This window comes from Gadus morhua, chromosome 16 (assembly GCF_902167405.1).
Source record: "Gadus morhua chromosome 16, gadMor3.0, whole genome shotgun sequence".
NCBI lineage: Eukaryota > Metazoa > Chordata > Actinopteri > Gadiformes > Gadidae > Gadus > Gadus morhua.
Window position 1 is genome coordinate 23675458 of NC_044063.1, and position 26087 is coordinate 23701544.

Genomic DNA, 26087 nt, shown 5'->3' on the forward strand with positions numbered 1-26087 from the left:
GCCTGCCGGCCACAGCCTCCCCACACCCGCGCCCAGGAGGGGGGCGAGGGGGCTGGGGGGGGGACGTCGATGGCCACAGCTCCTAATTAGAGAGCCCTTCTTGTTCATTTTCTTTTCTTTCTGCAGCGATAATCACAAAACTCTCATTCTATTACGGGGCCATTGTTGCTCCTCTGTTATCTTCAATTAACAGAGCGAGCTCCTCGACCTCGCACTCTCGGATAAAAACTATTTGTCTAAAACAATCAGTCGATGAGTGATCAATAGGCTCCTGTGGAGGCCCCGTGGATCGACACTAATGTCTAGTGACGGTGCGGGGTAAAAAGGCCAAGATTATTCACAACTCTGTTAAATGATCAGTGTATGCCGCTATTTATCTATTGTAGGACAACAGGAGGACAGTATGGACTTAGACAAGGTCTGGGAAAAATAAAAACAAGTGTTCAAGAGTTAATTAAAAGTTTCAGTATGCGTGTGAGCCGAACCCCTTATGTCTCAGATCGCAGAGTCCCGCTATGGATCTTTGGGTTTGGTCTCTATGGCCTGTGTACAAAAATACAATTATTTATTAGGCGTTTAAAATGACATTTGTAGGAGCGGTCATGTGTTTGGGACCGTATGTTGAAAAATATCATGTGGCTTCTTGCAGTGGATCTTGTTTTGGTCATAGTGTGCTTAGTGGGCCAGCTAAGTTCCTCCACATTCACAGCACTCATTTAATTTAAATGTTTATTATTTTTGCAATTATGACATCGGCCTCTAGGCCAATCCCCCACTACTGCGATAGGCCTCCGGTTCCTCAGAAACGGAATACTCAACTCTTCCCCATGCTGATGACAGCTCAGTGCAGGGGATCTAAGTTAAGTGCAAATGTAGGTTGTAGGTGTCATTCCTCATCAAGTTCTGATGGCAACATTTCCGCTGAGGGAGTGGGTTGGCCCAATAGGGGGACAAAAACATAGGTATACAGTAGTCATTTAAAGCGACCCACAAAGAACATTGTAGCGTGCAGAAAAGTGGCGCATTCTTGGCATCTGCTCGGACCTGCGACTTAAGGTCTTAAAACCAGCAGCCCGCGTGTTGACCATTAATCAATCTTTCGCAATCACCGTTTCACGAGATGCATCGGTCTGGGTTGCTAGTAAACACCTAGGCTCTGCACTGCGAATATACGTGGATCTCTCTTTGTGTGTGTTTGTGTGTGTGTGTGTGTGTGTGTGTGTGTGTGTGTGTGTGTGTGTGTGTGTGTGTGTGTGTGTGTGTGTGTGTGTGTGTGTGTGTGTGTGTGTGTGTGTGTGTGCGCGTGTGAGTTCATGTGCACGTGTTTGTGTGTGTGTGAGAGAGAGAGTGCGCACGCGTGTGGCGTGGGAGTGTGTTCATTTGTGTGCGCGCGCGTGGCCTACTTTCGTTGCTGAGGCGAACTCGACACCCCAGCATGAGAGCCCGTCGCCCCCTTCTGGACGCGGGGAGTCGAGGAACAGAAACCATCACATTCGCTCTCTATAGCGTCAAAACTTCAATTTCTCATGAAGTCCGAGTTTCAAACAGAGCACACTTTGAATTGCTGTCTAAAACATACTGTTTGTGTGAATAGGGCAATGCTTTTATCGATATTGTCTTTACTAAACGTGGGCTGTGAGGGCCAGTGATGCAGTGACTGAGGCAGCAAACAGTAACTCGTTCAAACACTGCTGGTGATTTGATTCCTCTGACAGATTAGAGCAGTAGCCTATCCTCCTTCAGCGGCGACCTGCCCTCACGTGTTATACCACAATCAACCACTAGATGTCATACATACAAACCTTCTTCTGCATACAGTACTTTTTTTTTTTTAATGGAGTAGGATCTTAAGTGGGTGGAGACCAACTCGGTGACTCTAAATGTTGACTTGATAAATAATGTTTTAGCCAACCAGAGATGTGTTGCTGAGAGATTCGACAAAAATAAAAAACGTCTCCAAACAAAACCCAAATCAAACAAACTTGATTATAATAAGCACACTGTAAGACTTGAATATTTTGGGTTCATCGTCACAGAGGGCTGTAAATCTTTTCAAAGTCAAACACATTGTTTTTAAAAGAACTGCATGATGACAAATGTGGGATATATGTTTAACCATGTAGAAATAATTGTCTCCAGTGGCACTTGAAACACATATGCATGCAGACACACACACGCAGACACACGCAGACACACACACACACACACACACACACACACACACACACACACACACACACACACACACACACACACACACACACACACACAGACACAAAAATACAAGTGACTATGCACACACACACCAACCCACACATACACTCGTGTATGCACAAACACACATATGCGGGTGCACACACACGCACACACACTTGAAAGAGAGATGAACACAGGAGATTAGTGAAAGACTAACAGCGAGTCATGATGAACAGATCTGTGGGCCCGGCGACAGAGCGGAGACTAAACGCGGCGGCGGCTCTTCTCCAACACGTTCCCACACAGATCTCCCTCTTCAGACAGGATGCCCCGGCCTGTAGGAAAACACAAAAGTCGTGAACACTGCAATATAAACCGGCCAGTCAAAAACAGAAGAAATGATGGCTTTCAGCTGACCTACAATGTGCCTACAGTAAACATTTCATCCATTTCTTTATATACCAAAATGAAGCCGTTGAAGCCTGTAAAAATGGAACCTTGTGTACGCATGCGCAAACACACACAGTATATATACAGTGACATCAGCACTGGGCTCCCACCCATCCCTGGCGCCAACGGGTGTCTCTCCCCCCCCCCCCCCCCCCCCCCAGGCTTTCTACTCAGAGGTTAAGTGTAAGGACGCATCTTCTGAAATGGATTTTAGATGGCCGCCGACAAGTCAGCTACACCCAGTTAAAAGAAAATAAAGAGTAGTGTCTCATGACAAGCACCCTTTCTTCTTTAAAAGGGAGCAAAAAACTAAGCAGGCAATCCCAATCCAAGAAAGCTGTTGTCCATCAGATGGAGCCCGCTCAGAGGGCATTGGTAGACACATAATATACCTTGCTCAGTAGGCTACAATTGGGCTTTAGTTTATTATATATGAGAACCCGGCTACTCAGATACTTTGTAGTAACCTTAGTCAATCGACAGAGGGAGTATCAGGGGCACAGGGTCTTGAGATCCTCCCTGCTCGTAGTGTGAAGGAGGTCCAGTCTCTAGGTTCTAGTGTTGACTGCTGAGGATATACTCCTTCACAAGCGGCTGATTAGCTTTATACTTCAAATCTACTTTTTCACAAGCGGCTGATTAGCAGTTTTACTTCAAATGTACTTCTTCACAAGCTCACAAGCTATTGTTTAGCGTTACACTTCAAATATACTTCTACACATTTTGATTAGCTTTGTACTTAAAATAGGCTTCTTCACAAGCTGATGATGAGCAGTTGTACTTCTAAATCTACCAAATATACCTCAAAATCCAGTGGCTTTCCTGTGCACATCTCCGAGAAGAACATCTCCACTAACTATACACAAATACACGCATGCACAGACATAGACAGACACAGACACAGACACAGACACAGACACACACACACACACACACACACACACACACACACACACACACACACACACACACACACACACACACACACACAATAGGTCAAAGTCAATCCCTGGTCCCATGTCTCCAATGTCACATGTTAGGGGATCAGCAGCTTTCACACCAAGGGTGGCACATGCATGGCCCTGAGTGCAGGCAAGACAATAGTGGTAACAACACATTACACAGTGGCTGAGAGATCCCTGCTGAGTCTGCCTTAAGGGTGACTGATAACCAATTCACCCTGATATGAAGGAGGCCAAAAAAAATTAGTGTGAAAAAGTATTGACAAGGCTTTTCTCAAAATTACTCTCTCAAACCTATTTAAAACCTATTTAAATCCCTTTTAAAATACTCCATAGCACAAATACAAATACTAATTCAGATTAGATAAGATGTACTTAATTTCAACATTATATCAAAGAGAGGAATTTAATTCTGTAAACCTGTATTAACGGGTGTGTACAATATGCTCTACATAGTTAAAGGTTCTACGCAAGATTTGAGATTGTGTGTAGAGAGAGCATAAGAGAGAATGAATTTGGCCTTAAAAAAAAAGGACCCTCACTCTCGTTTTCCTCTCTCCCTATGTTCCTCCACCACTGAGAAGCGTTGCATTCAACTCACGTGTGTTTCACAGGCAAGATGGATTCTCAGAACCAATCAAGGAAGAGATGCCCTGACTGGTCAGAAAAAAGGTCTAAAATCGAAATCGGCCCAGACAGAGCAAACTCGAAACCGTTCATTTAACTCAATAATAGCTGACTGATGGCTTTGCCATTACTAAAAAATGACACACAAATAGTAATGACAAAGCAGATATTCTGTTACTTTTCTTATAATTTAAAGTCACACTATCTGTTTCATAGCCTATACTGTTTGAGCTTTGAGCTAGTGATAAATAGGAAACCTTCTAGGCAATGTTGGATATAACCTGAAAATAACAATTGAAACACTGGTTAGTTAGAAATGTTCTATAATTGGGGCGCCCCGGTGGCTCACCGGGTAGAGCGAGTCCTTGGCCCGTGGTCATTTGCTGCATGTCTTCCCCTCTATCTCCCATACCTTCCTCTCTATCTCACTCTATAATAAAGCATTAAAATGCAAAAAATACAATAAAAAAAATAATAAAAAAGTTATATGATTTAAACCTTCAAAGTTATGGAATGTTGGTATGTAGAACCCAATAATACAGTTAGACACTTGAATCGGTCCATTAGGTATTTACTGTAAGCCATTGCCTGTGAATGGGAAAGGACTTAAAAGGGTTGCAGTTGGAAGATGGAAATTAGATAAAGTGATCACATAATTGTCCAAATTGTACTTACATTCCAGTCTGTAAACTAAACATCCAAAAATGAAGCGTGAATTTACACACTACAGAAAGCCAAATTGGTGGGTAAATTGTTCTATCGGGGAGGTTGCAGGCTTTATTGACTTGGCCATAACTCTTTTAAGGACTTGGAAAAATACGTCAATACGACAATACATATGTATACTTTGGAATAATAAACAATCCTGTCACAAGAGACCATTTACATAACATAAATGTGGCCTATCAAAGATGGGAAGTTGACGTTTTTTCAATATCCCGATTAAGCTTGCTTCGCTTCTCCCCCATATTGGGCTGAAATAACAGTATAGATTAACACCAGAATATCTCTTTAGTTGTGATTTTCATCAGAAGGAGTGTGGGTGGGTGAGGCACAAGCAAGTATAGAATCATGTCATCAGTAAAAATGGTTTACATTGCCTGCAGGTTTTATTTCACTGTTAATAGCCACTGGACTAATGGTAGAGAGGAGGGAGGGAACTACATTTCCATTTTTTTCCCTTCCTTCCCTTAACTCCTCTGGACTTTATATATGTGTCACACACACTAGTGGTTGCTTAGTGGTGGGGCTGTTAGGTTTAACCTGAAGAGATGCATGCTGGATGAGGTGCTGCCTACAGCCTCTAAAGTTAAACCAAGAGTTCAATGGTTTGCCATAATAATCCCTAATTGAATGTTGGGATATCATAGGGCTGGGGTTGTGAACCTCTTGTGGCAGAGGGAAATTACTTTAAATGGATCTTGGAAAAGCCAAATAACCATTTACATAATTATCATTCCACATTTTGAGGGAAGATATTCATTCATTGTAAATCAGCCATGACCATTTAGGATGACAATATTTATATTCCCTTTTATGGCATTTCACTGTCATCACAGAAAGAGCCACGCATGGCTTGGAACCTGACCCCTGTGAGGTCAGCTTGGAAAACCTGTTGTAGTCTCAGCACAACTTAGGGAAGACAACAAACATGGATTTTTTTTATTTTTGTATTTTCTAGAGGAAATATTACTACTAAATTTCCCTATTTTCACTTGGGAAATCAAAACTTTCCAACTTTTTAAAAAGAAAATAAGTCCAGCAGCAGCGGGCCAGATTCTGGGGAATACCTCCGGTTGAGAGCCGGGGTCATAGAAGAGGGAGCTACGGTGATGAGGCTGTACAGTGGGCCGGTGTCTCACTGAACACTGTATAGAGGAAGCCATTATTATTGGCCCTGTTACTCTGAAGGGGATGCACATTGTAAACAGGTAAAAATAAAGGTACATGATGTTGACAACCAAGAATAAAATAAAGTAGGAAATAATTATAATAAGCTTTCATATCTGTTGACAACTCGTGTTTCATTCTTTTTTGCACACACATAAATACATACATACATACATACATACATGGGTTCTTCTGAAGGTTCTCCTGGACCAGAGAGCTGATCTGGGTTCTGCTTCACCCGCGCCGTCACCGGTTAGTTACGTTGGATCAGTCGAACACACCCACAAACCCTACACGCACACACACACCCCCGCACACGAACACACACACAAAAACCACAGACCCCCCCCCCCCCCACCCCCCGCTCACACACAAACATACACACACACAATCACAAACACCCACACACACACCCACACCCACACCCACACACACACACACACACACTTTACTTGCTTTGTTGGGGTCAATACAAGGCTTCGTTATTATTCAATATGGCACTTTCTGTAGAGGGGCTCAGCCCTATAAAGATATCAAATCATTCACTGCACAAAGTTTGAAGAACGTTGTCATTTCTTTGTGGCCACAGCTTCTCTGACCTTGTTGAACCTTAATTCTACCATCTCAATTCAAAACAAAACTCCCTAAATCAGCCACAGGGGATTAAAGAAGGGCTATGATCGCTCCATATCAGAAGACATCCTTGAAATAAATTTAAAGCATTATACAGCAACATATTGAAGTAATGTGTATCTTGTCCAATTCAATCATTAGTATTGCATTTTGTCAAAATAGTGCCTTTTCAGAAGAATTCATAATGAACATATTTAAAAACAGATATTCTAATGAAAATGTATTAAAATTTTAATTTAATTTTATGAGAAGTACATGGATAATTTTTTAACCTGCTAGAATTAAAAACAACCAGTAGATCGAACAGACTCACAGAGGCACCCCGAAGCCGATTATAATGCAAATAGCTATCACTTAATGGAACGCTCATTTCCATCAAATGTAACGGTTGGCTTTGTAAATGATGGCTTGGGCATGCACAACTTTAGGACTGAGCTACCAGTAAAGTATGGACCTGTGCAGCAGACCTGGGGATGGAGAGTCTCTGAACCAACTCGGCCGTGACGCACACCATGGACAGTTCACCCAGAACAAGCTCTGGCCACCAGTATTGAATTCGACCATTCAGAGGTAGCGATGGATACCAGAAAACCATGCTCTGATCCCACTAGCAACTGAAAGGCTAATGTGTGTGTGGTGTTGGATTGGGGGGCATAATCAATTATTATAGACCAAATATGTTCCTCAGGAAAGAGCCACTCAGGCTCCCACTAGAGTGCATCAGTGTCAAGATGGGGACACCATGGTCTGCTCTCCTCGCTGTAACTTCATACACAGAAGCACATGGTCAACCACAACACTCAAATCATTTAGACTATGAAAGATCTCCTTGACCTTGTCTCTGCAAATTTAATTGACCAAAAAGCAGACTATCTTGGAAAAAAATCACTATTTGACGCCTATTAGTACAACCAATTATTAATATATGAATATACGATGACTATCCCTACTTCTACTACTTTGAAATCTATTATGCTACTACTAGGCCCTACTAATTCTACTGTTAATACTACTAATGATAATAATGTTAACAATAATGTTCATAATACTGTTATTAATAAAAAAGATATTTGGGCTATTATTGTTAGGCTATTATTATGGATTTTTGGTTGTTGTTATGATGTAGGAATAGTTATAGCCTAGTAATATTCATAGAATAATTACAAATATTGATCTTAATATTTTGAAAGTCAAACCAGCCAACAACACATAAATGTGTGCATAATCGATGGGTCTACTTAACAAAGTAATTTAGAAATGCAAATACATAAATATACTAATATATTCGAAAAGAAAATGCAAAATAATATATTAGAAAATTCCTACATCAATATCAGAAATCCAAAGACTCACACCCAATCAGCCTTAATTTATTTTCACACAAATTAAAACGAAATTAAAATAAATAAAACCAGGTTGAGAACAAACCAATTGTAGTCTTTTCAGATCGGGTGAGGCTGGGTTGCAACCAATAGGCCTAAACCTCCACGGAACATATATATTCTCCACAAACATACACGAAAAACATTGAAAGGGGATTTTACGAAAGAAAATACTTTTAATTCAGGGTGTCCAGTGGCTTTCGTCAGCAACTCCGCGCCAAATCCAAAACCTCGTCCGCCTCTCCTGTTTTAGTTCACGGTACTGTGGGAGAGAAGTTTAAATCAGCAAATCACACACTGGTCCGAGGGGTCTAAGGGTCTCGGGGATCCGAGGGGCCGGAGGGGACACAGGGGTCTGAGGCTCTGTAGCGCAGAGACCCGAGGTCCCATTCAAGGAGTGCAAAGGTCAAGTTCATCTCGGGAAACTGCGCCTGGTAAAGGTAAACACACGTCTAACATTAGGGAACCTTCTGTCAATGTGTGCTTTATTAGGCATGTTCATTTAGGGACGTTTTTATGTCAACCATTTTGATGAAACGCATTATTTTGTATATGTTAGGCCTACATTTGGTAGTTAATGTGCTTGCCCCTGAACTTAACAAAAAAAAACCCAAATATTATAGCACCAGATTTTGCTTCGTAAGATAGGGCTACTATACCGTCGCATTTTCCTTGAATAATATCTGCTGCATTAACATAGAAATGCGGACGAAAATTTATAAAAATATTTATAAAAATATATCATATTTGTTGAGTAGGCCTAATACATCGCACAGCAAATAATTGAAAGCAAATTATTATTATTTATTTCTTCAACGTCGTCTTTCGTCTTTTCTAAACGTTAGAGGATGACTTTAGATGTAATGTTTAACGGTTGGCCGTAGCGTTTTTATCTTAAACCCCAGCGCCCTTTGCGTGTGATCTATAAATTCTGTAGACTCATGCTTACCCCGTTTAATAGCAAACCAACGACACATTAAATCCAAGAATGACTGGGCGTGTTGGAGAAATTCATCGGATGCGGCCTGAAGTCGCGCCAAGCAGCGGGGGCCCCGTGAGGGCATGCCCCTTAAGGGCCACCTCGATAGGGCCCCCGTGTCACGTCTGTGTTCCTCGGCCTCATCCCGAGGAACACGACTGTGCCTCGGGCTTCCTCAGCGTTCTGTCGGGTAGACTGAAGCCTTTAGCTATGACCCAACAGGCCCAAATCTCCTCACACTGCAGCCAGATCTTGCCCCCTTCATGACCTCCAGGAGGGGAGGCGGCTGACCGGCCGGTCCGATGGGGGATGGATGGAGACAGCGAGGTGATCCCCTACCCTACAAAACCCGTTTCTGGCAACCTTAAATAGTTGTTTTGAATGTTTTTGTTGAAGTAGGCCTATACGGTTAGCATTTTGCGGTTTCCATGACATAATAGGTTGATAAATTAGGGAGCCTGGTCACCATGTTTTCGTAAACACCAACATGCTCTCAATAGTGGCACCCTCGTGAAGCGCGGGGACTGCGGGGAGAAGGGGAGCGGCACGTGAGTTAATGACTCAATGATCTTTCATCATGTGGTTCAACAAATGCTGCTCACCATTGTGCGCGTTAAATAAACCGTGTGTGTGTGTGTGTGTGTGTGTGTGTGTGTGTGTGTGTGTGTGTGTGTGTGTGTGTGTGTGTGTGTGTGTGTGTGTGTGTGTGTGTGTGTGTGTGTGTGTGTGTGTGTGTGCTATGCGCGAGAGTATGTATGCGTGATGAGTGCGAGAGCTTGATTCTGAGAACAGAGAGCCGTCTTCTCAGAGCTCCGGTCACAGTGCGCACGCGCAGATCGGCTGCTGGTGGAGGAAGGTTGAACGCGCACCGCGGCGGAGATAATACGGAGCGCTCGCGCGTGACAGAGTTTGCTTTGTACCGTTATCTCGCGGAAGATAGGGGTTTGACCCTGCGAGGCGACGCCGGGCCACCTGCCCCAGCTCTTAGGACGTCCCGGAGGAGGAACTAATCCCGATGTTTACTTCATGAAGATAGAAACGAGTGGGCACGAGTAGGATTAAAGCCAATGTATCTGAGAGGTATGGTAGCTCCACGTTACGTTTACTGGCAATTAAGTAAGTCGGTGGTGTGGTCTGCTCGCTTCTCCCCAGCAACACAGTCTAATAAGGGGAACGCATTAATACGATTAGGGATCTGGTGTATCAAGTGCAATAATAGGATCTCCTATTAGTGGAGCTGATAACAGAATCATTCACGACTGAATTAAATTTCACTGAGGTGGACAATTAATTTGAACGAAGAGAGAACAATTACGTATATGACATGTAAAACAGAGTAGGCTTAATAGATTGTGCATGCAATTATTTAACATATCTGCGTATGGATATAATGTTATTATGGCCATAGACCTATATGTTTTTAATAGCCGTGTTGAAACGTAAATAGCCTGTAGGCCTTAAGCAGAGGTGAAAGAATGGTGAAATAGCTTGTTATCATGTGCTATGATATAGTCCTAACGTAATAATGCAATATGATAGTTGGCCTAATTATTAATGTTGATGTTGGTTAAATAATCTTAACACTGATTTCATTAGGGGTCAATATTTTTTAGGAGTTGTGTGTGTAAGCTTCAGATTCATATTTGTATTTAGTTGACAGTCAAGAGTGAAGAGTGGACACCTGTCAGCTTTTGAGCACTAAATATAGGCCTATAATGTTACCCTATTTCTCGAGACTTAAGTATACATTTCAATATAGTCCAACCTATTTTTGTTTATGTCCAAACGGCCATGTTTTCACACCTGAGTTTGGCAATAAGGGGGGGGGGGGGGGGGGGGGGGGGGGTAGTAAGATGGTCTGTGCACACACCCTGATCCACGATCAGGCACATCTTTGTGGCATCACAACGATGTTATTTACAGATTCTACCTTCCAATTGGACACAAAACCCTCACATGGTACATCAACTCTCGTCAAAAACATTAAAAAAATGTTCATGCATGTCGAGGCTATCTCTGCGTTACAATTCAAAGACTTGAGTTGGTGGTATACAGGGAACATAACAGGCCTATTTCGTTAAACGTGTGTCAAAAATAGCCATCACTCGTCGGGTTTTCTGAAACGTTTTGGTATCAGATCGACATTATTGAGGCCTTAGGGTTTTATGGAGGTAGATCTGCCCAGAGCAGTGTAAAGGAGTCATGTCCTCTGCGACAGACAGAGCTCAGAGAGCTGGTGAGACAGGGCAGTGAAAGGCCCCATTTCACACTTTTACAAACTGAAACACACTTTTACAAGACAGTCCTTGGCGGTGGCTGTCAGACTTTATCTTTATGAGATTTTGCTCAAGTCTAAGTGAGTTTACAGACACCCCCCCCCCCTCATTTTTCTAAGGACGGGCTCTAGTTTGTTTACATGGGCCAGATTGTGTGTGAGAAGGCTTAAGGCCTATGCGCGTGTCCGTGCGTGCACGCGTAGGTTCGTGACGTGGTTAAATAACAGTGCGGACGTTCACAGACTGGGCTGTGAAGTGCAACAAGTTGGCTTAAAGAAACAACAATAGGATGTAAGGCATATTCTTGTTTCTGATTCAATTGGATGTTTATATAAAAAGCATGTAGCCCTTAAAGCACATACATACTAAACAAGAGGTCGGTCAAATCAAATGGGTAGGTCGATTTAAGATGGAATATGGCTGCTGAGAAAAATATCAAACATTTCTTATTCAGCAGGATTTATTTATGTTAAAGAATTCTTGAGAATAAATAGCTGATACCAACGACAACAGCTCTAAAAGAGGAAGAATAATTGAGTGGGTTACATTTTTTTCCTCACACATTGCGCATTTCAGCTGCAAGTCGTAGGCCTATTTGCCATTTTCGATTTATTTATGTAGGCTTACAACACGACAGAACAATTCATTTAAAGAATATAACAAATCCGAAAGACTAGCTCAGCGGGATGCGCGTTAAATGCGAAATCAGCCAGTAACTACAGGCCCAAAACCAGTGAGCATATTTCCCATGGATTAATAATATTAAACCCATAGAGCTATATGTCACAGCCATGTTCGCTGCAGAACCCTCATCAGGAAAAAGAATAGGCCCACATCATATTGTTGTAACTAGAGCATTTAGTATTGGTAAAAGAAAAAAATATTTCCATTGGATTAATAACATTAAACAAATTAGTTGATTTCACCTTATACTGGCTGCCAAATAGAAACCGCAAAGCCTGTGACTGTAGCTTGTTAGTCTGTCGTCTGCTCACATAATAAATAACTACAGCATTGAGTGAGATAATCCTCACAAAAGGCTCTATCACATAGTATTTTCTAGTATTTTTTTTCTTTGACCGATGATATGAGATAAGGATAATGTTTATGATTAAATTATAATAATAATGTAATGGCTATTATATTTAAAACCAATCCAGTGTTTCTCATGTCCCTTGTGATCATGCTGAACGCAGGAACCCCAGGGGCCCAACACTAGTCTCACTGCCTCGCGCATTAGAGCAGGACTAAACACAGCTTCCGCAGCCCAATGGACGCTTTTCCATATTTTCCAGTTAATGTTTACTTATCCAATTCAGTTGTAAGAAATCGGGTCAGATCGAAATCTGGCCAATCACAGCCCGGGAGCCAAAAAGACTGAACGTCAGCCTGAGTTTTCTTTCACCAGCATTAAATGCCCAGCAGTCTACTGAAAACCATAGAGGAGATTCAAATGATGACCAATGGCAATTTAAGAATTCAAACTTTTGAAACTATGGAAAACACTCAGCATGTGTGAGTAGGGGAGAATCATTGTAATAATAGGTCTACTTTTTTTTTTCAGAGATTCATATGATCTCTCCAACCGCTATAGGCCTGCGTCTGTGTGTTATAGTGGAAGATGGCACCCCGGGGTTCTCACCCGATAACTTGCAGTCACACCTCTCACGAACGGTTGCGTTGAACCTCAAACAATTAGGAAATGGAGATGTGTGCGTGGGCCTTATGGTCTCACGGGCAGCGAAACGTGCTGCTGCAAAACCGCCAGCAGGTTAATGCGAGCACTTGGGTCTTACCGGGTCATTTTCCATCGTCCCATAGTCTAAGCAGTGAGATCTATTAATATTGAAGGGATGAAGGGAATTATTATAGCCTATTTGTCTTTGTTTTTGTTGCAAGTATTGTTCCAATAGGGCATTACAATGTTTTAATTTTTATTGAGCCATTACTCAATAATCATATATCTAAATACACCTAAATACAAACATGGAAATATTGTATTTCTAGTCTACCATCAAATAATAAAAAAAAAAGTTCTGTTAAGTACATTTTAATGAATAAATATAAGGCCTACTATAAGGTATCCACGAAACTTTTGCCACAAACAGAAAATTGTTACCCTTCACTATTAACATAATGATTAATCTCTGCACTATTTTTGCCAATTTCAAACTATACACTTCAAAAGCCAAACTCAATATTTTATTTTATCCCAATGACTTTGGAATAGAAAGCAAATTCACAAATTGAATTGTATGAGAACATATAGCATAGCAGCCATAGCATTGAGAAGTGACTTATACACATGGGTCTATAGACAGCACATCCCATCTTACTTCAGCTGCAGTGAGTGCTAGGATATCCACATGTGAACCTCTTCTCCAAAGAGAATGAGTGCCTGTAAACTATCCATTGTAACCAACTGTAATATATGATCCAGAAGCTGAGCAGGATGTCAAGTGACAGCCCACAGAGGCACACACTCTTATTTACAAGTGTATGTACTGAGAAAAAAGTGTGTGTAAAAGTAAAGTGGTAGGCCTGATAATAAGGGGTGGAGTAGCCCTGTAATGGGTAGAGCTATAGCCCCCAGATTGCTTTGACTCCGTCTTGGGTCCTGATGAGTGGAGTCTGCATCTTCTCACTCCTTGAAAGACAATGCAGGTTAGGCCATGTTGCCTGAATGTGTGAATGGTGTGTGTGTGTGAGTGGGTGTGTTTTTTTTGGGTGTCTTTTATTAATGGTCTGCCTTCGCAAGCTCAGATATAGGTTTCCAACCGTGAAAGGAATGTGTGTGTGTATGTGTGTGTGTGTGTGTGTGTTGGAGACGAAGACAGATGGATGATTGCAACAGCAAACAGTTGCCTGTATGTAACGTGGCTCTCTTGGATTTAACAGTTATTAGTTGATTGGTCGGAAAGCCGAGCCGTCTTTTGATCGCCACAAAAGATGCTCCAGGAGAAGGCTTCAGCTGTGATAGATGACCATGTGACCAGGTCCCAGGCCAGGGAGGGGACCCAGAGTGTTCCCAACCCCTCACACCTGGCCGTGGCTGTAACTTCCAACATTCCCAGTGGCAACGAGGCAGACCAGGTTAGTGAAAAACGTATTATTAAACGTTTATTTAAAAAACATGCATACAAAGGAATACACCCACTCTTAAAATAGAGGCTGTTTGTTTTTCGAAGAAGGCATCAATGAAAACATAAAGAAAACACAGGTAGAGGAAGAAATGTTTATCACAAAACACATTTTATTATTTGTACTGTTTGCTACGTCTGTCCTTTATCAAATGCATACCTGAATGCCTCCATATGTAACATATATAGCACTATTTTGTCTTTCCAGTAACATTTTATGTGAAAATATGAGATTGATTAAGTATTATTATTTTGTCTGTCCAAATATTAATTGGCTATGTCCACTTTAGACATTGCTTTAAGAATGATGGTCACACTACTTTTTATTTTGTGTTGAAAGCCATTCGTTGTTGTGAATGTATTTTTTTCTTAGAACATTGAGAACATTAAGGTGGTTCTTCACGAGAGGGAGCTATGGAAGAAGTTTCATGAAGCTGGCACTGAAATGATCATTACCAAAGCAGGCAGGTGAGTACAGAAGCCCTCTCTACCAATGGTACTTAAGAAATTACATAAAAAAACTCATGCAGTTTAGCTAACAATGATGCCAAATATCAACATAGGTTAATAATAAGATATACATGACAATGATATGGCAATATCCATTCAGTTAAATATCGATAAAAATTGGATTATTTCACGGTATTTAAACAATTCTTATTTTCCCAATTGACCATAACAGCACTTTAGGGCTCAATAACAAGAAAAGGCCAAACATTGTCTCAACATGATTATTGCGTTGCAAGGTATATTGAATCGGGCCCTTAAGATATTGTTTTTTGTGCCGAATGACAGAGAAAACTATCTCAAAGTGATTCTGTACTAATGTGTGTACAGCTTACCTTGTTGTTGCAAAATGTAAAGCGGCGCCAACACTTTCTGGAAGGAACAGGAACATTCTTGGGCCAGTAAATGCACAATTGAAAACAAAAAAAAAGACTTTTCTTCTCTGTTGATATAACGTTACCCAAGGGTAACATTTCCTTCGGACATCACCCAGGGGGTGAATACTTCAAGGGACCTTCCGCCTCAGATTAGATACGTTTTTATTGTTCTCTTCCTTCGTCAGTAATTTAAATACTACATTTAACAACAACTGGCTCAATGGCTTTTTTATGAAGCATTCATATCTAAATTAATTTGGATAAATAGAAATTTCCTAATTTACTCAACGTTTACATTTTCTAGACCTTTCGGAAAATACAAGGATAGAAGGAAAAAATAATTATGATAAATGATTTACGTTTGTAGTAATCTTGAGTGAAAAATTTTGCTGCCTTTGATACTTGATTGGAGTTCAAGATGAGCAACTATATGAACATTAAAGCTTTCCAAATTAAATCGAAAGGAAGCATTTTAGGGTGGTTGAAGTTAACGTTATGAAGCCATTGTAAAAATACATTTGTTACTACTGCTTGAGGCAAATGGTATAGCACAACATGCACCACATATTATTAGGAAGTATCAAAAAATAAGAAACTAGCTGATGTTGTAGTTGTAGTGCCAATAACATTTGTTAAAATGTCCACTGAAGAAACTTTACGTCACATGACTAACTTTGGTTCAGCCAGTAGGCTTACTATTCTAGGGAAAGTCTAGTCACTTGTAACAATATAAAAGTAAGTTGAAGAAATATACAAACCCTAACCAAAATGTATAGGAGAAAACAATCATCAATCATGAAATAGATGGTTTCAAAAACATTTGTGTTTGCAAAAGAAATAGTTGAGTGGCTAGTTAGTTTTTTGAAAGACAGACGGTTCTGAGGTGGTGTGTTCTTTCTTACTGGAATATTAAGGCCAACCTCGGCACAGAGCATAGCAGAAAAGCAACCAATCGTCGGCAGACATGAAGAAATGCCTTAAGCACAGCCGTAAATCAAGCTCTGTAGGACTTACCAAAGAGCAAACAGTTGAGTGTACCTGGTTAGAGTTCTCATTCTCACAGTTTCCCACACTAGGTTTGTAGATGTAGCGCTGTTCGCCTCTCAGAGTGGATCTCACAACTTCAGATCAATACTTTAAACAAGTCGACCAGCGACACGACAGAGTAAACAGAATGTAGGAATCAACCTACAAGTGTATGATCAACAAAATCCTTTGACTTCCGCACACACATGCAACACAACTCATGTGCTAAACGTAAAGTCATATTTACCATGACACTTTTAAATAGCTCCATGAAACAGGTAAGCTGTGTGTGTGATAAGTGGTTCAACCTGGTATCAACGGGCCAATCCTCAACCCCCTGCTGAGTGCAACGATTGGACCAAATTCAGTGCTTCCTGCTTCTTAGCAGCACAGTCGCCTTGGAGGGTGAGGGAAATGGCCGGGGAGGGGGGGGTAAGTTATGTGCACTCAAGGTCCACCAGCACCGACACGTCATTTAGCGATTGGACCTGACAGTTGATTACCACTCATAATGCATACAGTCAGAATCCTGCGGCGTGCACCTAGCTGTGCCTGGAGGAGTTGTTATTGTGAGTGTCATCGTACGGGACCTAATCCCCTGCTCTCCCTCTCCTCTTCAAAGCCCGGGGCAGCTCTTCCTTCACTCTCTCCTCTCTGTACACAGGCCGTCAGAGGGAGCCGCGGCGGGGTGATAAGAGGGCTCCGGCGCCCACAGTCGGCAGCGCCTCGTGGGTCATAGCATTTAATCACACCCCCCTCCCCCCCATCTCCCTCTCCTCTCCTCTTTACCGCACTCCTTTTGATGTCTGCTGGCTGCTGGACATTCCCACAGAGGGAATGGATAGCTGGAGGGACGAGGCATGTGGGACGGTTAAGAGAAACAGCTGGCTGGGCACAGACACACACACACACACACACACACACACAGTCTTGACACTGATATCATACACACACTCTCCGACTCCCAACATCCATCGCTCATGCTTAGCCCTGAACTCGCAAACACTTTCGTCATACTTGCATGAACCGCACCGCATCTGCCGGGGAAAAATCGTTAGATATTTCAGATATTGTGATACTATCAGTGTATAACTGTGGTCGCCGGCCATTGTAAGCCTTAATTAGCCTCGACATTGCACCTTACGGTCATGTTCTGGATAAGGGGTCTCTCCTCTTTCTGTCACCTCAACTTGTCCTGTGAAACACGCTGCTCCTATCTCACCAAATCTCCCTCAGCAGTCAGGAAGGATCAGCCTTCTTATTTTTCTTCTTAAAAATGTGGACTTTTGATTAAACATATGCCCACCAACCCCATCCGGCCAGCCCACACAATATCTTCATAGAACTGTTGTGCATTTTGGCTCATTTTCATTCATGATTTATGTGGCTGCACATGTGCCGCCTGGCTGTGCAAGTGCAAGCTCTACGATGCGGCTCCTCAAAAGAGAACCACGACGACCAAATATGCTGTAGGGCTGATGGTGGTCTCGCCGTGGCTCTGACTGTAGGGCTGATGGTGGTCTCGCCGTGGCTCTGACTGTAGGGCTGATGGTGGTCATGTGGGTCGGACTGTAGGGCTGATGGTGGCCTCCACATTGTTCTGACTGTAGGGCTGATGGTGGCCTCCACGTTGTTCTGACTGTAGGGCTGATGGTGGCCTCCACGTTGTTCTGACTGTAGGGCTGATGGTGGCCTCCACGTTGTTCTGACTGTAGGGCTGATGGTGGCCTCCACGTTGTTCTGACTATAGGGCTGATGGTGGTCTCGCCGTGGCTCTGACTGTAGGGCTGATGGTGGTCTCGCCGTGGCTCTGACTGTAGGGCTGATGGTGGTCATGTGGGTCTGACTGTAGGGCTGATGGTGGCCTCCACATTGTTCTGACTGTACGGCTGATGGTGGCCTCCACATTGTTCTGACTGTAGGGCTGATGGTGGCCTCCACGTTGTTCTGACTGTAGGGCTGATGGTGGCCTCCACGTTGTTCTGACTGTAGGGCTGATGGTGGCCTCATGGTGGGTCTAACTGTAGGCCTGATGGTGACCTCATCAGGGGTCTGACTGGCCTTCACACTTCCCAGACTCAAACCAACGAACAACTGCCTTTATCCGACCACTCCGTTGCGTCTCGTCTGACCCTTTTGGCAGAAAATTTGCTTTGAAACACCACGACCACCACGACTACTGCCAACTACATAGTAGCATGTATGTTCTTGAGTCCCCCCAAACCTTTCAGCTGGCCAACGGTTGGCCAATGCTGATGGTGGCCAGGTGGGCTGCGGGTCGGTCTGACTGTAATGGTGTGACTGGAGCTTTGGATAAGCAGATGTCTGTTGTGAATTTTCCTAGGAGATTAACCTGTCTTTCAGCCTCTTCTGATTGGATTTGAAGCCTGAGAGAGAGATTTAAAAAACCTACCGCAACCCATTTCTCTTTCTGTATTTACAGTAACATGATCAGATAATGTTGGCTCTCAAAGCATTTTGAAGTGATGCCATTTGAACAGATCAGAATGGTGAGTAGGATGGTTTGTGGTTATGGTTTTGAGGTGTGTGGGTGCAATTTAGTGTTGGATTCTGTTGCTATGAATACACACAACCATGTAAACTGGAGGTCGTCGTGACGCGTCAGCTGTCTAAACTGCTGTCCGAGTCGGTTGCCATTAAAAAGCACTTAGGCCTTTATAAGGTTTACAGAAGCCCTCTGCAAGCTTTTTATTTGCTTCGTTATATGCATGGAGTTCAAAAGTTATTTATTTCCCCAAAAAGGTGGCTTCATTTGTGTTTAATGGCCTTCTATTATATATTAGCATATTCAACCTGTAATTCCTTAATAGATAATAGATAGATAATAGATTGATAGATGAATTCAGTGCATTCCCAAACACATTATGGAATGACTCATTTCAGGCCTTTGTCTAGACATATGCCTGAGGGAGGTTCAACAAATACATCAGGAACATTAAATGAAAAAAAAGGACATAAAGAAAATAACATACATAAAAAAGATCCCTACTACCCTGTGCTTTTTCTTGTGCTCAGTAGGGTTAAGGGCAAAACCAAAACGATATATCCACTTCATTTTGATTATTTCACCGGTTCCCAGGATTTATCCGGGACACCTCTGATCAGGACGCAGTTTCCCTCCTGTCAGTGCTTCAATGGGATCTCAGAGCGCACTATCTGTGACGATACTTCACTTATCCTGGCAAGGGACTCCTCGAACAACCCGACAGATTATCTTATTTTAACAACGTTCTCTCTTCAAAAGAGTAGACCTTCAGTGAAATTAGCTGATCTCGAAGAAGCTTCTAAATGAGTTCAACGTGAAACTGATTTTGTGAGGACTAATGATCAAAGTGTTCTTCGTATAAATATTCCTCCTAATTAAACAAATCACTGGTTAGGGGGAACAATTCTCTGAACTCTGGAGGTGAGGCACATATGGTAGACCTCTGAACACAGAGTGCAAACTAATCCTCATTAGTCTAATAGCTTAAGGAGACATTGGCAATCTTCCACCAAGATTAGCTGTTTTGTGTTACTGAGGTCATCACTGTTTCAAACGTGTTGTTTTTTCCTAATGTGGAGAAAATGGGTAGGAGTGAAATCCCGCAGCCATGCCGGCATCTCCTCCACCTCTCACCATGTGATCTCCAACAGGAGGATGTTCCCCAGCTACAAGGTCAAGGTGACGGGAATGAACCCCAAGACCAAGTACATCCTGCTCACAGACATCGTGCCAGCAGACGACCACCGATACAAGTTCTGTGATAACAAGTGGTGAGTTCCAAGGAGGCTGTGATACTGTGGCGTTGTGTGCTCTGGTAAGCACGTTGTAACTGCGGTCATGGTATCTTTTAACATTGTAACAATTCTGCCTGTAAAGAAGTGAATCAATGAGCAGTGTGGATGACAGTGGTTAACGAGCCTGGAGGTTGAGAAGGTCACGATTCGATTCGAAGGATGTTAACATTAGGTCTAGTTAACTGCAAAACACACCGCAAATGTTTTCCAGAGAAAAGCACAATGAAACATACTTCTCTGAGTAATGCAGCCATTTTATAGCAATTTGGTTCTCATTTAAGGGACAATAGTTTATTATTTTGGCTAAGGAGAACTCTGGCTTTTCTCACCGACACCATAGGGAACCATAATAAAAACAAATGTTTCTATCATGACGAAGACCACTAGGGAACAGAGTTTTTTTAGACTAGTTCAGCGTTCTCTGTTCTGTGGTTTATGGATATAAAAGTAACGATTGGCTAAAGAGACGGACATGGAAAGTTAGCAGGTTCTTATTGGTCGTATCGTATTGCATCTCAAAACTGTGCACCAATAAAATGAAGTGAATTCAGTCAGTGGATAATGATGACTTGCTCTGCTCCTCCAACAGGATGGTAGCAGGCAAGGCGGAGCCTGCAATGCCAGGCAGGCTCTATGTGCATCCTGATTCGCCCGCCACAGGATCACACTGGATGAGGCAGTTGGTGTCTTTTCAAAAGCTCAAGCTGACCAACAACCATTTGGACCCATTCGGGCACGTGAGTTACCTTTCTGGAAACTGAAGCCGCCTTTACGTTCTCAGAAACAAATATACATAAACCATGAAATCAGACTAGGGAACTCAAATAGGAAACACAAATGGTATGATCCATGGTTCAGCATTGAAAACCTCAAGTTGGCCATTAATTAGAGGATGATGAAAAAAAAAAAATCAATAGCTAGGTGTCGCAAAAAAGAGACATAGGTAGTTACTTAATTACTGGCTTTAGTTAAATAAATGATGGGATTTATTAGGAAATTGACTTATATACTATACTTATATATAGAGTTAGTAAACTCTAGAGTAGACCAGGGGTCAGGAACCTATGACTTGTAGGTCATACTTGGCTCTTTCAGTAAATGCATATGGTTGACCAACGAGACTTATATTCAATTGAAATAAAATAAAATTGTATATTCCATAAAAAAAAGATAGAACGTTTGACACAAAATATACATTCCAAATAAATGTCTAGGTCAATCTATTGATCATCCTTAATCTATGATCCGAGTAGATAATGAAATGTCACACGGGCCATGGCGAGTGAAAGTTGTTGAGGAGCAGAAGAGAGAAGGTGAGGACACGAGGGAGAGGTGCTAGGTGGCTGCTGGACAAGAGCTCCTTTCTGGGCCTGCTTGCTGAGCGAGATACAGACTGCGAGCGTGGCAGCATTCCCAAGGGGAACTGCAGGATAGCTTGTCTGAAGCCATCCCGTCAGTGGGCGGGCTCATTAGGTTCATAACCTCTCAGATGAGTGGCGGGGCACGCTGTCACATTGAGTCCAGTGCTTGACCAATGATGGGGACGAGTAATGAGCAGAGAAGAGAGAGAGAGAGTTGGAGGCCAGGCTGAAGCCCAGAGAACAGTTGCACCAGTAGCAGAACGCAGGAAACGCCTTTCACTGTTAACACATATAAACCTGTTTCAAAAAGTTATCCTCAAGGGCTGTTGACCAAAGAACCAGTGTTCTTTGATCCAATGGTAACGACAACTACCAGCGACTCTTTTAGTGGTCTGCCTATACAACCGCCGCACTACTGGTGGTCTGCATTTTGTCAGATGTTTTTAATGCATTCCCCACATACAGTACCTGCCATGAATTTTTCCCCATGCCTTTATAGTTTGGTATTTGCTGGTATGTTAAGCTCGTAAAGATTTCCGTCTAAGGAAAGGGTGGATTCAAGTTCCCAATGAATCTGGATCTACCATTTAATGACAAATTCACAGACAGTCTCAGAGGCATTCCAAAACACCACAGGAAAGGTCAGACAAGGGACTCCGTCGGCTCGGCCAATGCGGTTTATCTTTGACCCGAGCGACGGGAACACGCAAGCGCTGCGATCATCCATCGATGAACTTGAAGCCTTTCAGGTTTACCTCTCTTTGAGAGCGCCCATGAGGCTGCATTCTCTTCTAGGGTTTGCTAGCCGCCGCACCAACGTGTCTGGGAGGTGAAGAAGGGAGGTGAGGTGGTCAGCTTGACGCTCATCTCCCCTGACAGAGCTGGACGAGTGATGACCCGACCCCACTGCTGGAGACGCTCGACTGAGCAAACGGCTATAGGCTGCACTGAGCAGACCGGAGCCACTGAGCTGACCCCAGCACCACCCCTGCAGCCCACACATTTAGCACTCAAGAGCCCTCACACTGGGTGCAGCGGTCTTTGTTACCTGCGAGAGAAACTCTGGGGTTGAAGGCTGACGGTCACTGTAGGTGCTCATCAGTAACTCTACAATTTGGGATTCTAGCACATGAATATCTGGCCAGGTTGAGGCTGCAGTGCCTTCCTAATCCTATTGGTTTGAAATAGTTTTAATACTCAAGTAAAGGAGGAATTGTGTCACTCAAGGCAATATGACCCACAACTAAACAAGATATTGTGAAAGTGGGCTTGTTCAGTCAGAAAGAATAATTAGAAATATCTTTCTTTACTATGATTGAGTAAAAGTTTTACAAATCCAATCCAAACAAAGACTAAATATTGATAGCATAACTATAATACTTAGTAATTAAACTTAAATAAAACAAAAAATAAAAATAGTAATAGTAGTAATGAAAACCAAAAATTGAAAACGTGAGCAGCTCAACAGTTGCATCTGGCCAAATTCACTCACAAACACTACAAGTGCTTCAATCTCTGTAGCCGTATTGTCTATCCCCCTGCTCCCCAGATCATCTTGAACTCCATGCACAAGTACCAGCCCAGGCTCCACATAGTGAAGGCGGACGAGAACAACGCCTTTGGCTCCAAGAACACTGCCTACTGCACTCATGTGTTTCACGAAACCGCCTTCATCTCGGTCACATCTTATCAGAACCACAAGGTATGAGCATGAGCATGATAACAACAGATACATGCTTACCAAACGCAGACCTGTTCACTCACTACATAAAGGCCATACACAGGACATGGTCCACAGAGTAACTTCTGATACTTGGACCAAACTATATTGTTTAACAATATTGCTTCATGCTAAACAACAGAGATAAAAGGGAACACATAGTAAACCTATGATATACCACAGATTCAATGTTAAGAAGAATTTCGACTATTAACTGGATTCATTTGTTGAACAATATAAAAATTGAAACCTTATCTTCTTAGATCACGCAGCTGAAGATAGAAAATAATCCATTTGCCAAAGGGTTTCGGGGGAGTGAAGAAGGAGATCTTCGCGTTTCACGACTACAGGGGTATGTTTTGAAAGCAAACTAATAAAAGAATACAAGATTAAAAAGATTTCCTCATATGCAAATAAACAAAGTATCATTTTGAAAATGTTCACCAGAATGTCTTTGGTAGCCAATTTCTTGTTTTTCAATTTGTTTTTCAATTTTTGAATTTGTAGGAAAGACTATCCCGTGATCTCCAAAAATATGGTTCGCCAGAGACTCATCTCCTCACATGGCCACTTAGCAGGGAAGCTGGGAACTGGAGTCCTGACTGGGCAACCCCAAGTGCTGTCCTCCTACCAGTACACAGATCCCGGGGCCCACTTCTCAAACTCAGACCCCCAAGACCTTCTCTCCAGCTCTTTCCCCCAGAGCAGAGACCCTGGGCTTCTCTATCACCGCTTCAAGCACAGAGCAGGTGTGTCATTCGCCTCCTCCCCATTCCCCATGCTGTTGATCATGCTCTAAAGTCCTGGTCCTGACGGTTTCTTATTGCAGATAACGCCAGGCATCTGGAGCTGGGATGTAAGCGGCCCTATCTCGAGACGCCGGCTGCCGTGTCAGAAGAGCATTACTTCCGTTCGGCGCCCTCTTACGAGTCCCCGCTGCTGTCCCATCCCTACTGCCCGGACGCCATGAGCTCCAGGGAGGCCTGCATGTACGGTGGAACGGAGGCAGAGGCCGGCTCAGGCACGGTGGAAGTAGAGGAGTTGAGTTCCCCATCACTGAACTGCAACATGTGGGCCTCCATGCAGCCGTACCCGCGCTACAGCGTGCAGACTGTGGAGGGCGTGGCTTATCAGCCCTTCGCGGCGCACTTTGCCAACGCCGCCACCGTAGCGTCCGTGGTCTCGCCGCACTGCCCTGCCGCGGTTGCCATGGCAGCGCGACCGCAGGCCGACCTCGGGGTCTATAACCCTGCCGCCGCCGCCCAGAGAGCCCTGCCCGTCGCGCATTCTTCCTCCTCCACCTCCTCCTCCTCCTCCTCACCCACCGTCCCAGGATTAAGAGAAAGATCGAGCCATCAATCTCCTTATCCCAGGAAGTCGGGATCACCTCTCCGGCCTCCAAGAGATTTCTCTGTCTATCCTCCACAGAGCTGCATGTCCATCCGGGACGCCTCGTACCAGTACCAAATGGGGCTGAGCAGCACAGGGACGCACTGGGGCGACTGAGGACTAATGAGGACTGTGACGTGAGAGAGAACAGTTTCCATTTGGACTGCAAATCACAATGATGTGCCATAAGCCTCTTGTTAGCCGCCTATGCTAAAGCTATGAGATGGTATCCGCGATGAGATCACTTTGACTTTGCCAAGCTAACGATTGGAAGCCATATTCAATACAGTTAAGAAGGTAGATGACTTACCTGAACACTCAGTGTCAAATGCAGTTTTGAAGCACTGTATACCATGATATAATGGGGGCCAACTAACTAGTGCCAACTCAATTGTGGATCACCACTAAACTCTGTGGATGCACAGAATAAGAACAGTTCCTTTCAATATGGAGGTTTTATAATGTACTCCATTGTCCCCCAAGACTATATAATATGCATTTAGTGTGCCAATAAAGAGGTAAATCCCATCAAGAGAGCAGGGAGAATAATAGAGAAATGTAAGTAATTAAACTATGATAAACGTATGCATAGGGATCTATAACACAAGATTTTGAAGCAGTTAAAGGCTATAGATGCTTTAAGGTGCGCCTATATCACACTCTGATAATGAGAATCAAGAGTGCAGCACTTGTCTATTTTGTTCAATATAACTCGAAGCTGGTCTATCCTGTTGCATGTTAACAAAAGACTGAACCACAACAGAGTGGTGTGCGCTAAGTGCTTGGCTCCAAATCTACCACTCCAAAGAGAAGGCTCGGTTAAAGAGGGACAGTAAAGCGATCATAGGCCAACCAGATGGGGGCTTAAAGAACTGCTTTTAAAGCACAGGAAAAGAGTGCACCACTCAAATCCCAGTCCCAAAGACCCGGGTTGGAAAAAGTCTGCAAATGCAAAACAGCCCCAACAGGGAGCGGAGAGAAGTTCAGGCAGGGGATAGCGGCTCCGTTATTTGACCCAACGAGTCTTGCATGGAGAGAAAAGGGATCAAAACAACGTGTAGATCTGCATAATCCCTTAAACTTCTTCTAACTGATTCATCATATCATTTTTGAATAAAAAAAATGTTTGCACACCTAAAATAATAAACATTTTCGAGACCCAAACTGTTATAATTGATTCAAATTAGCTTGTGGCCTGACTGTGTTCCTTTTATTTTAAGTCTATGGTTCGTTATATAATTGGGAATTTTATGTATTATTATTTTGAATAAATCTTTGAAATGTTTATAGGTCTTTTTTCCATTCTTAAGTCGACTTAAGCCCCTTTAAAGCTGTTTTTGGAGAACTGGTGGCCAACTAAGCTTCTGTTAG

General features: G+C 43.0%; 1 protein-coding gene across 2 annotated transcripts; it reads left to right on the top strand.

The window, feature by feature from the left end:
• The first annotated feature begins 9956 nt into the window (after positions 1 to 9956).
• tbx4 (T-box transcription factor 4) lies at positions 9957 to 25954 on the top strand. 2 transcript variants are annotated; one of them, XM_030337356.1, is made up of 9 exons: positions 9957 to 10199; positions 14294 to 14488; positions 14909 to 15003; positions 20103 to 20222; positions 20836 to 20983; positions 23157 to 23309; positions 23591 to 23679; positions 23835 to 24076; positions 24157 to 25954. In XM_030337356.1, exons 2-9 carry the CDS (start codon positions 14345 to 14347, stop codon positions 24831 to 24833), a joined length of 1668 nt encoding a protein of 555 aa, XP_030193216.1. In that variant the 5' UTR covers positions 9957 to 10199; positions 14294 to 14344; the 3' UTR covers positions 24834 to 25954. The 2 variants fall into 2 exon arrangements, with proteins under 2 accessions (XP_030193216.1, XP_030193215.1); XM_030337355.1 differs by lacking the exon at positions 9957 to 10199 and adding an exon at positions 13745 to 14059.
• Positions 25955 to 26087: the final 133 nt, after the last annotated feature.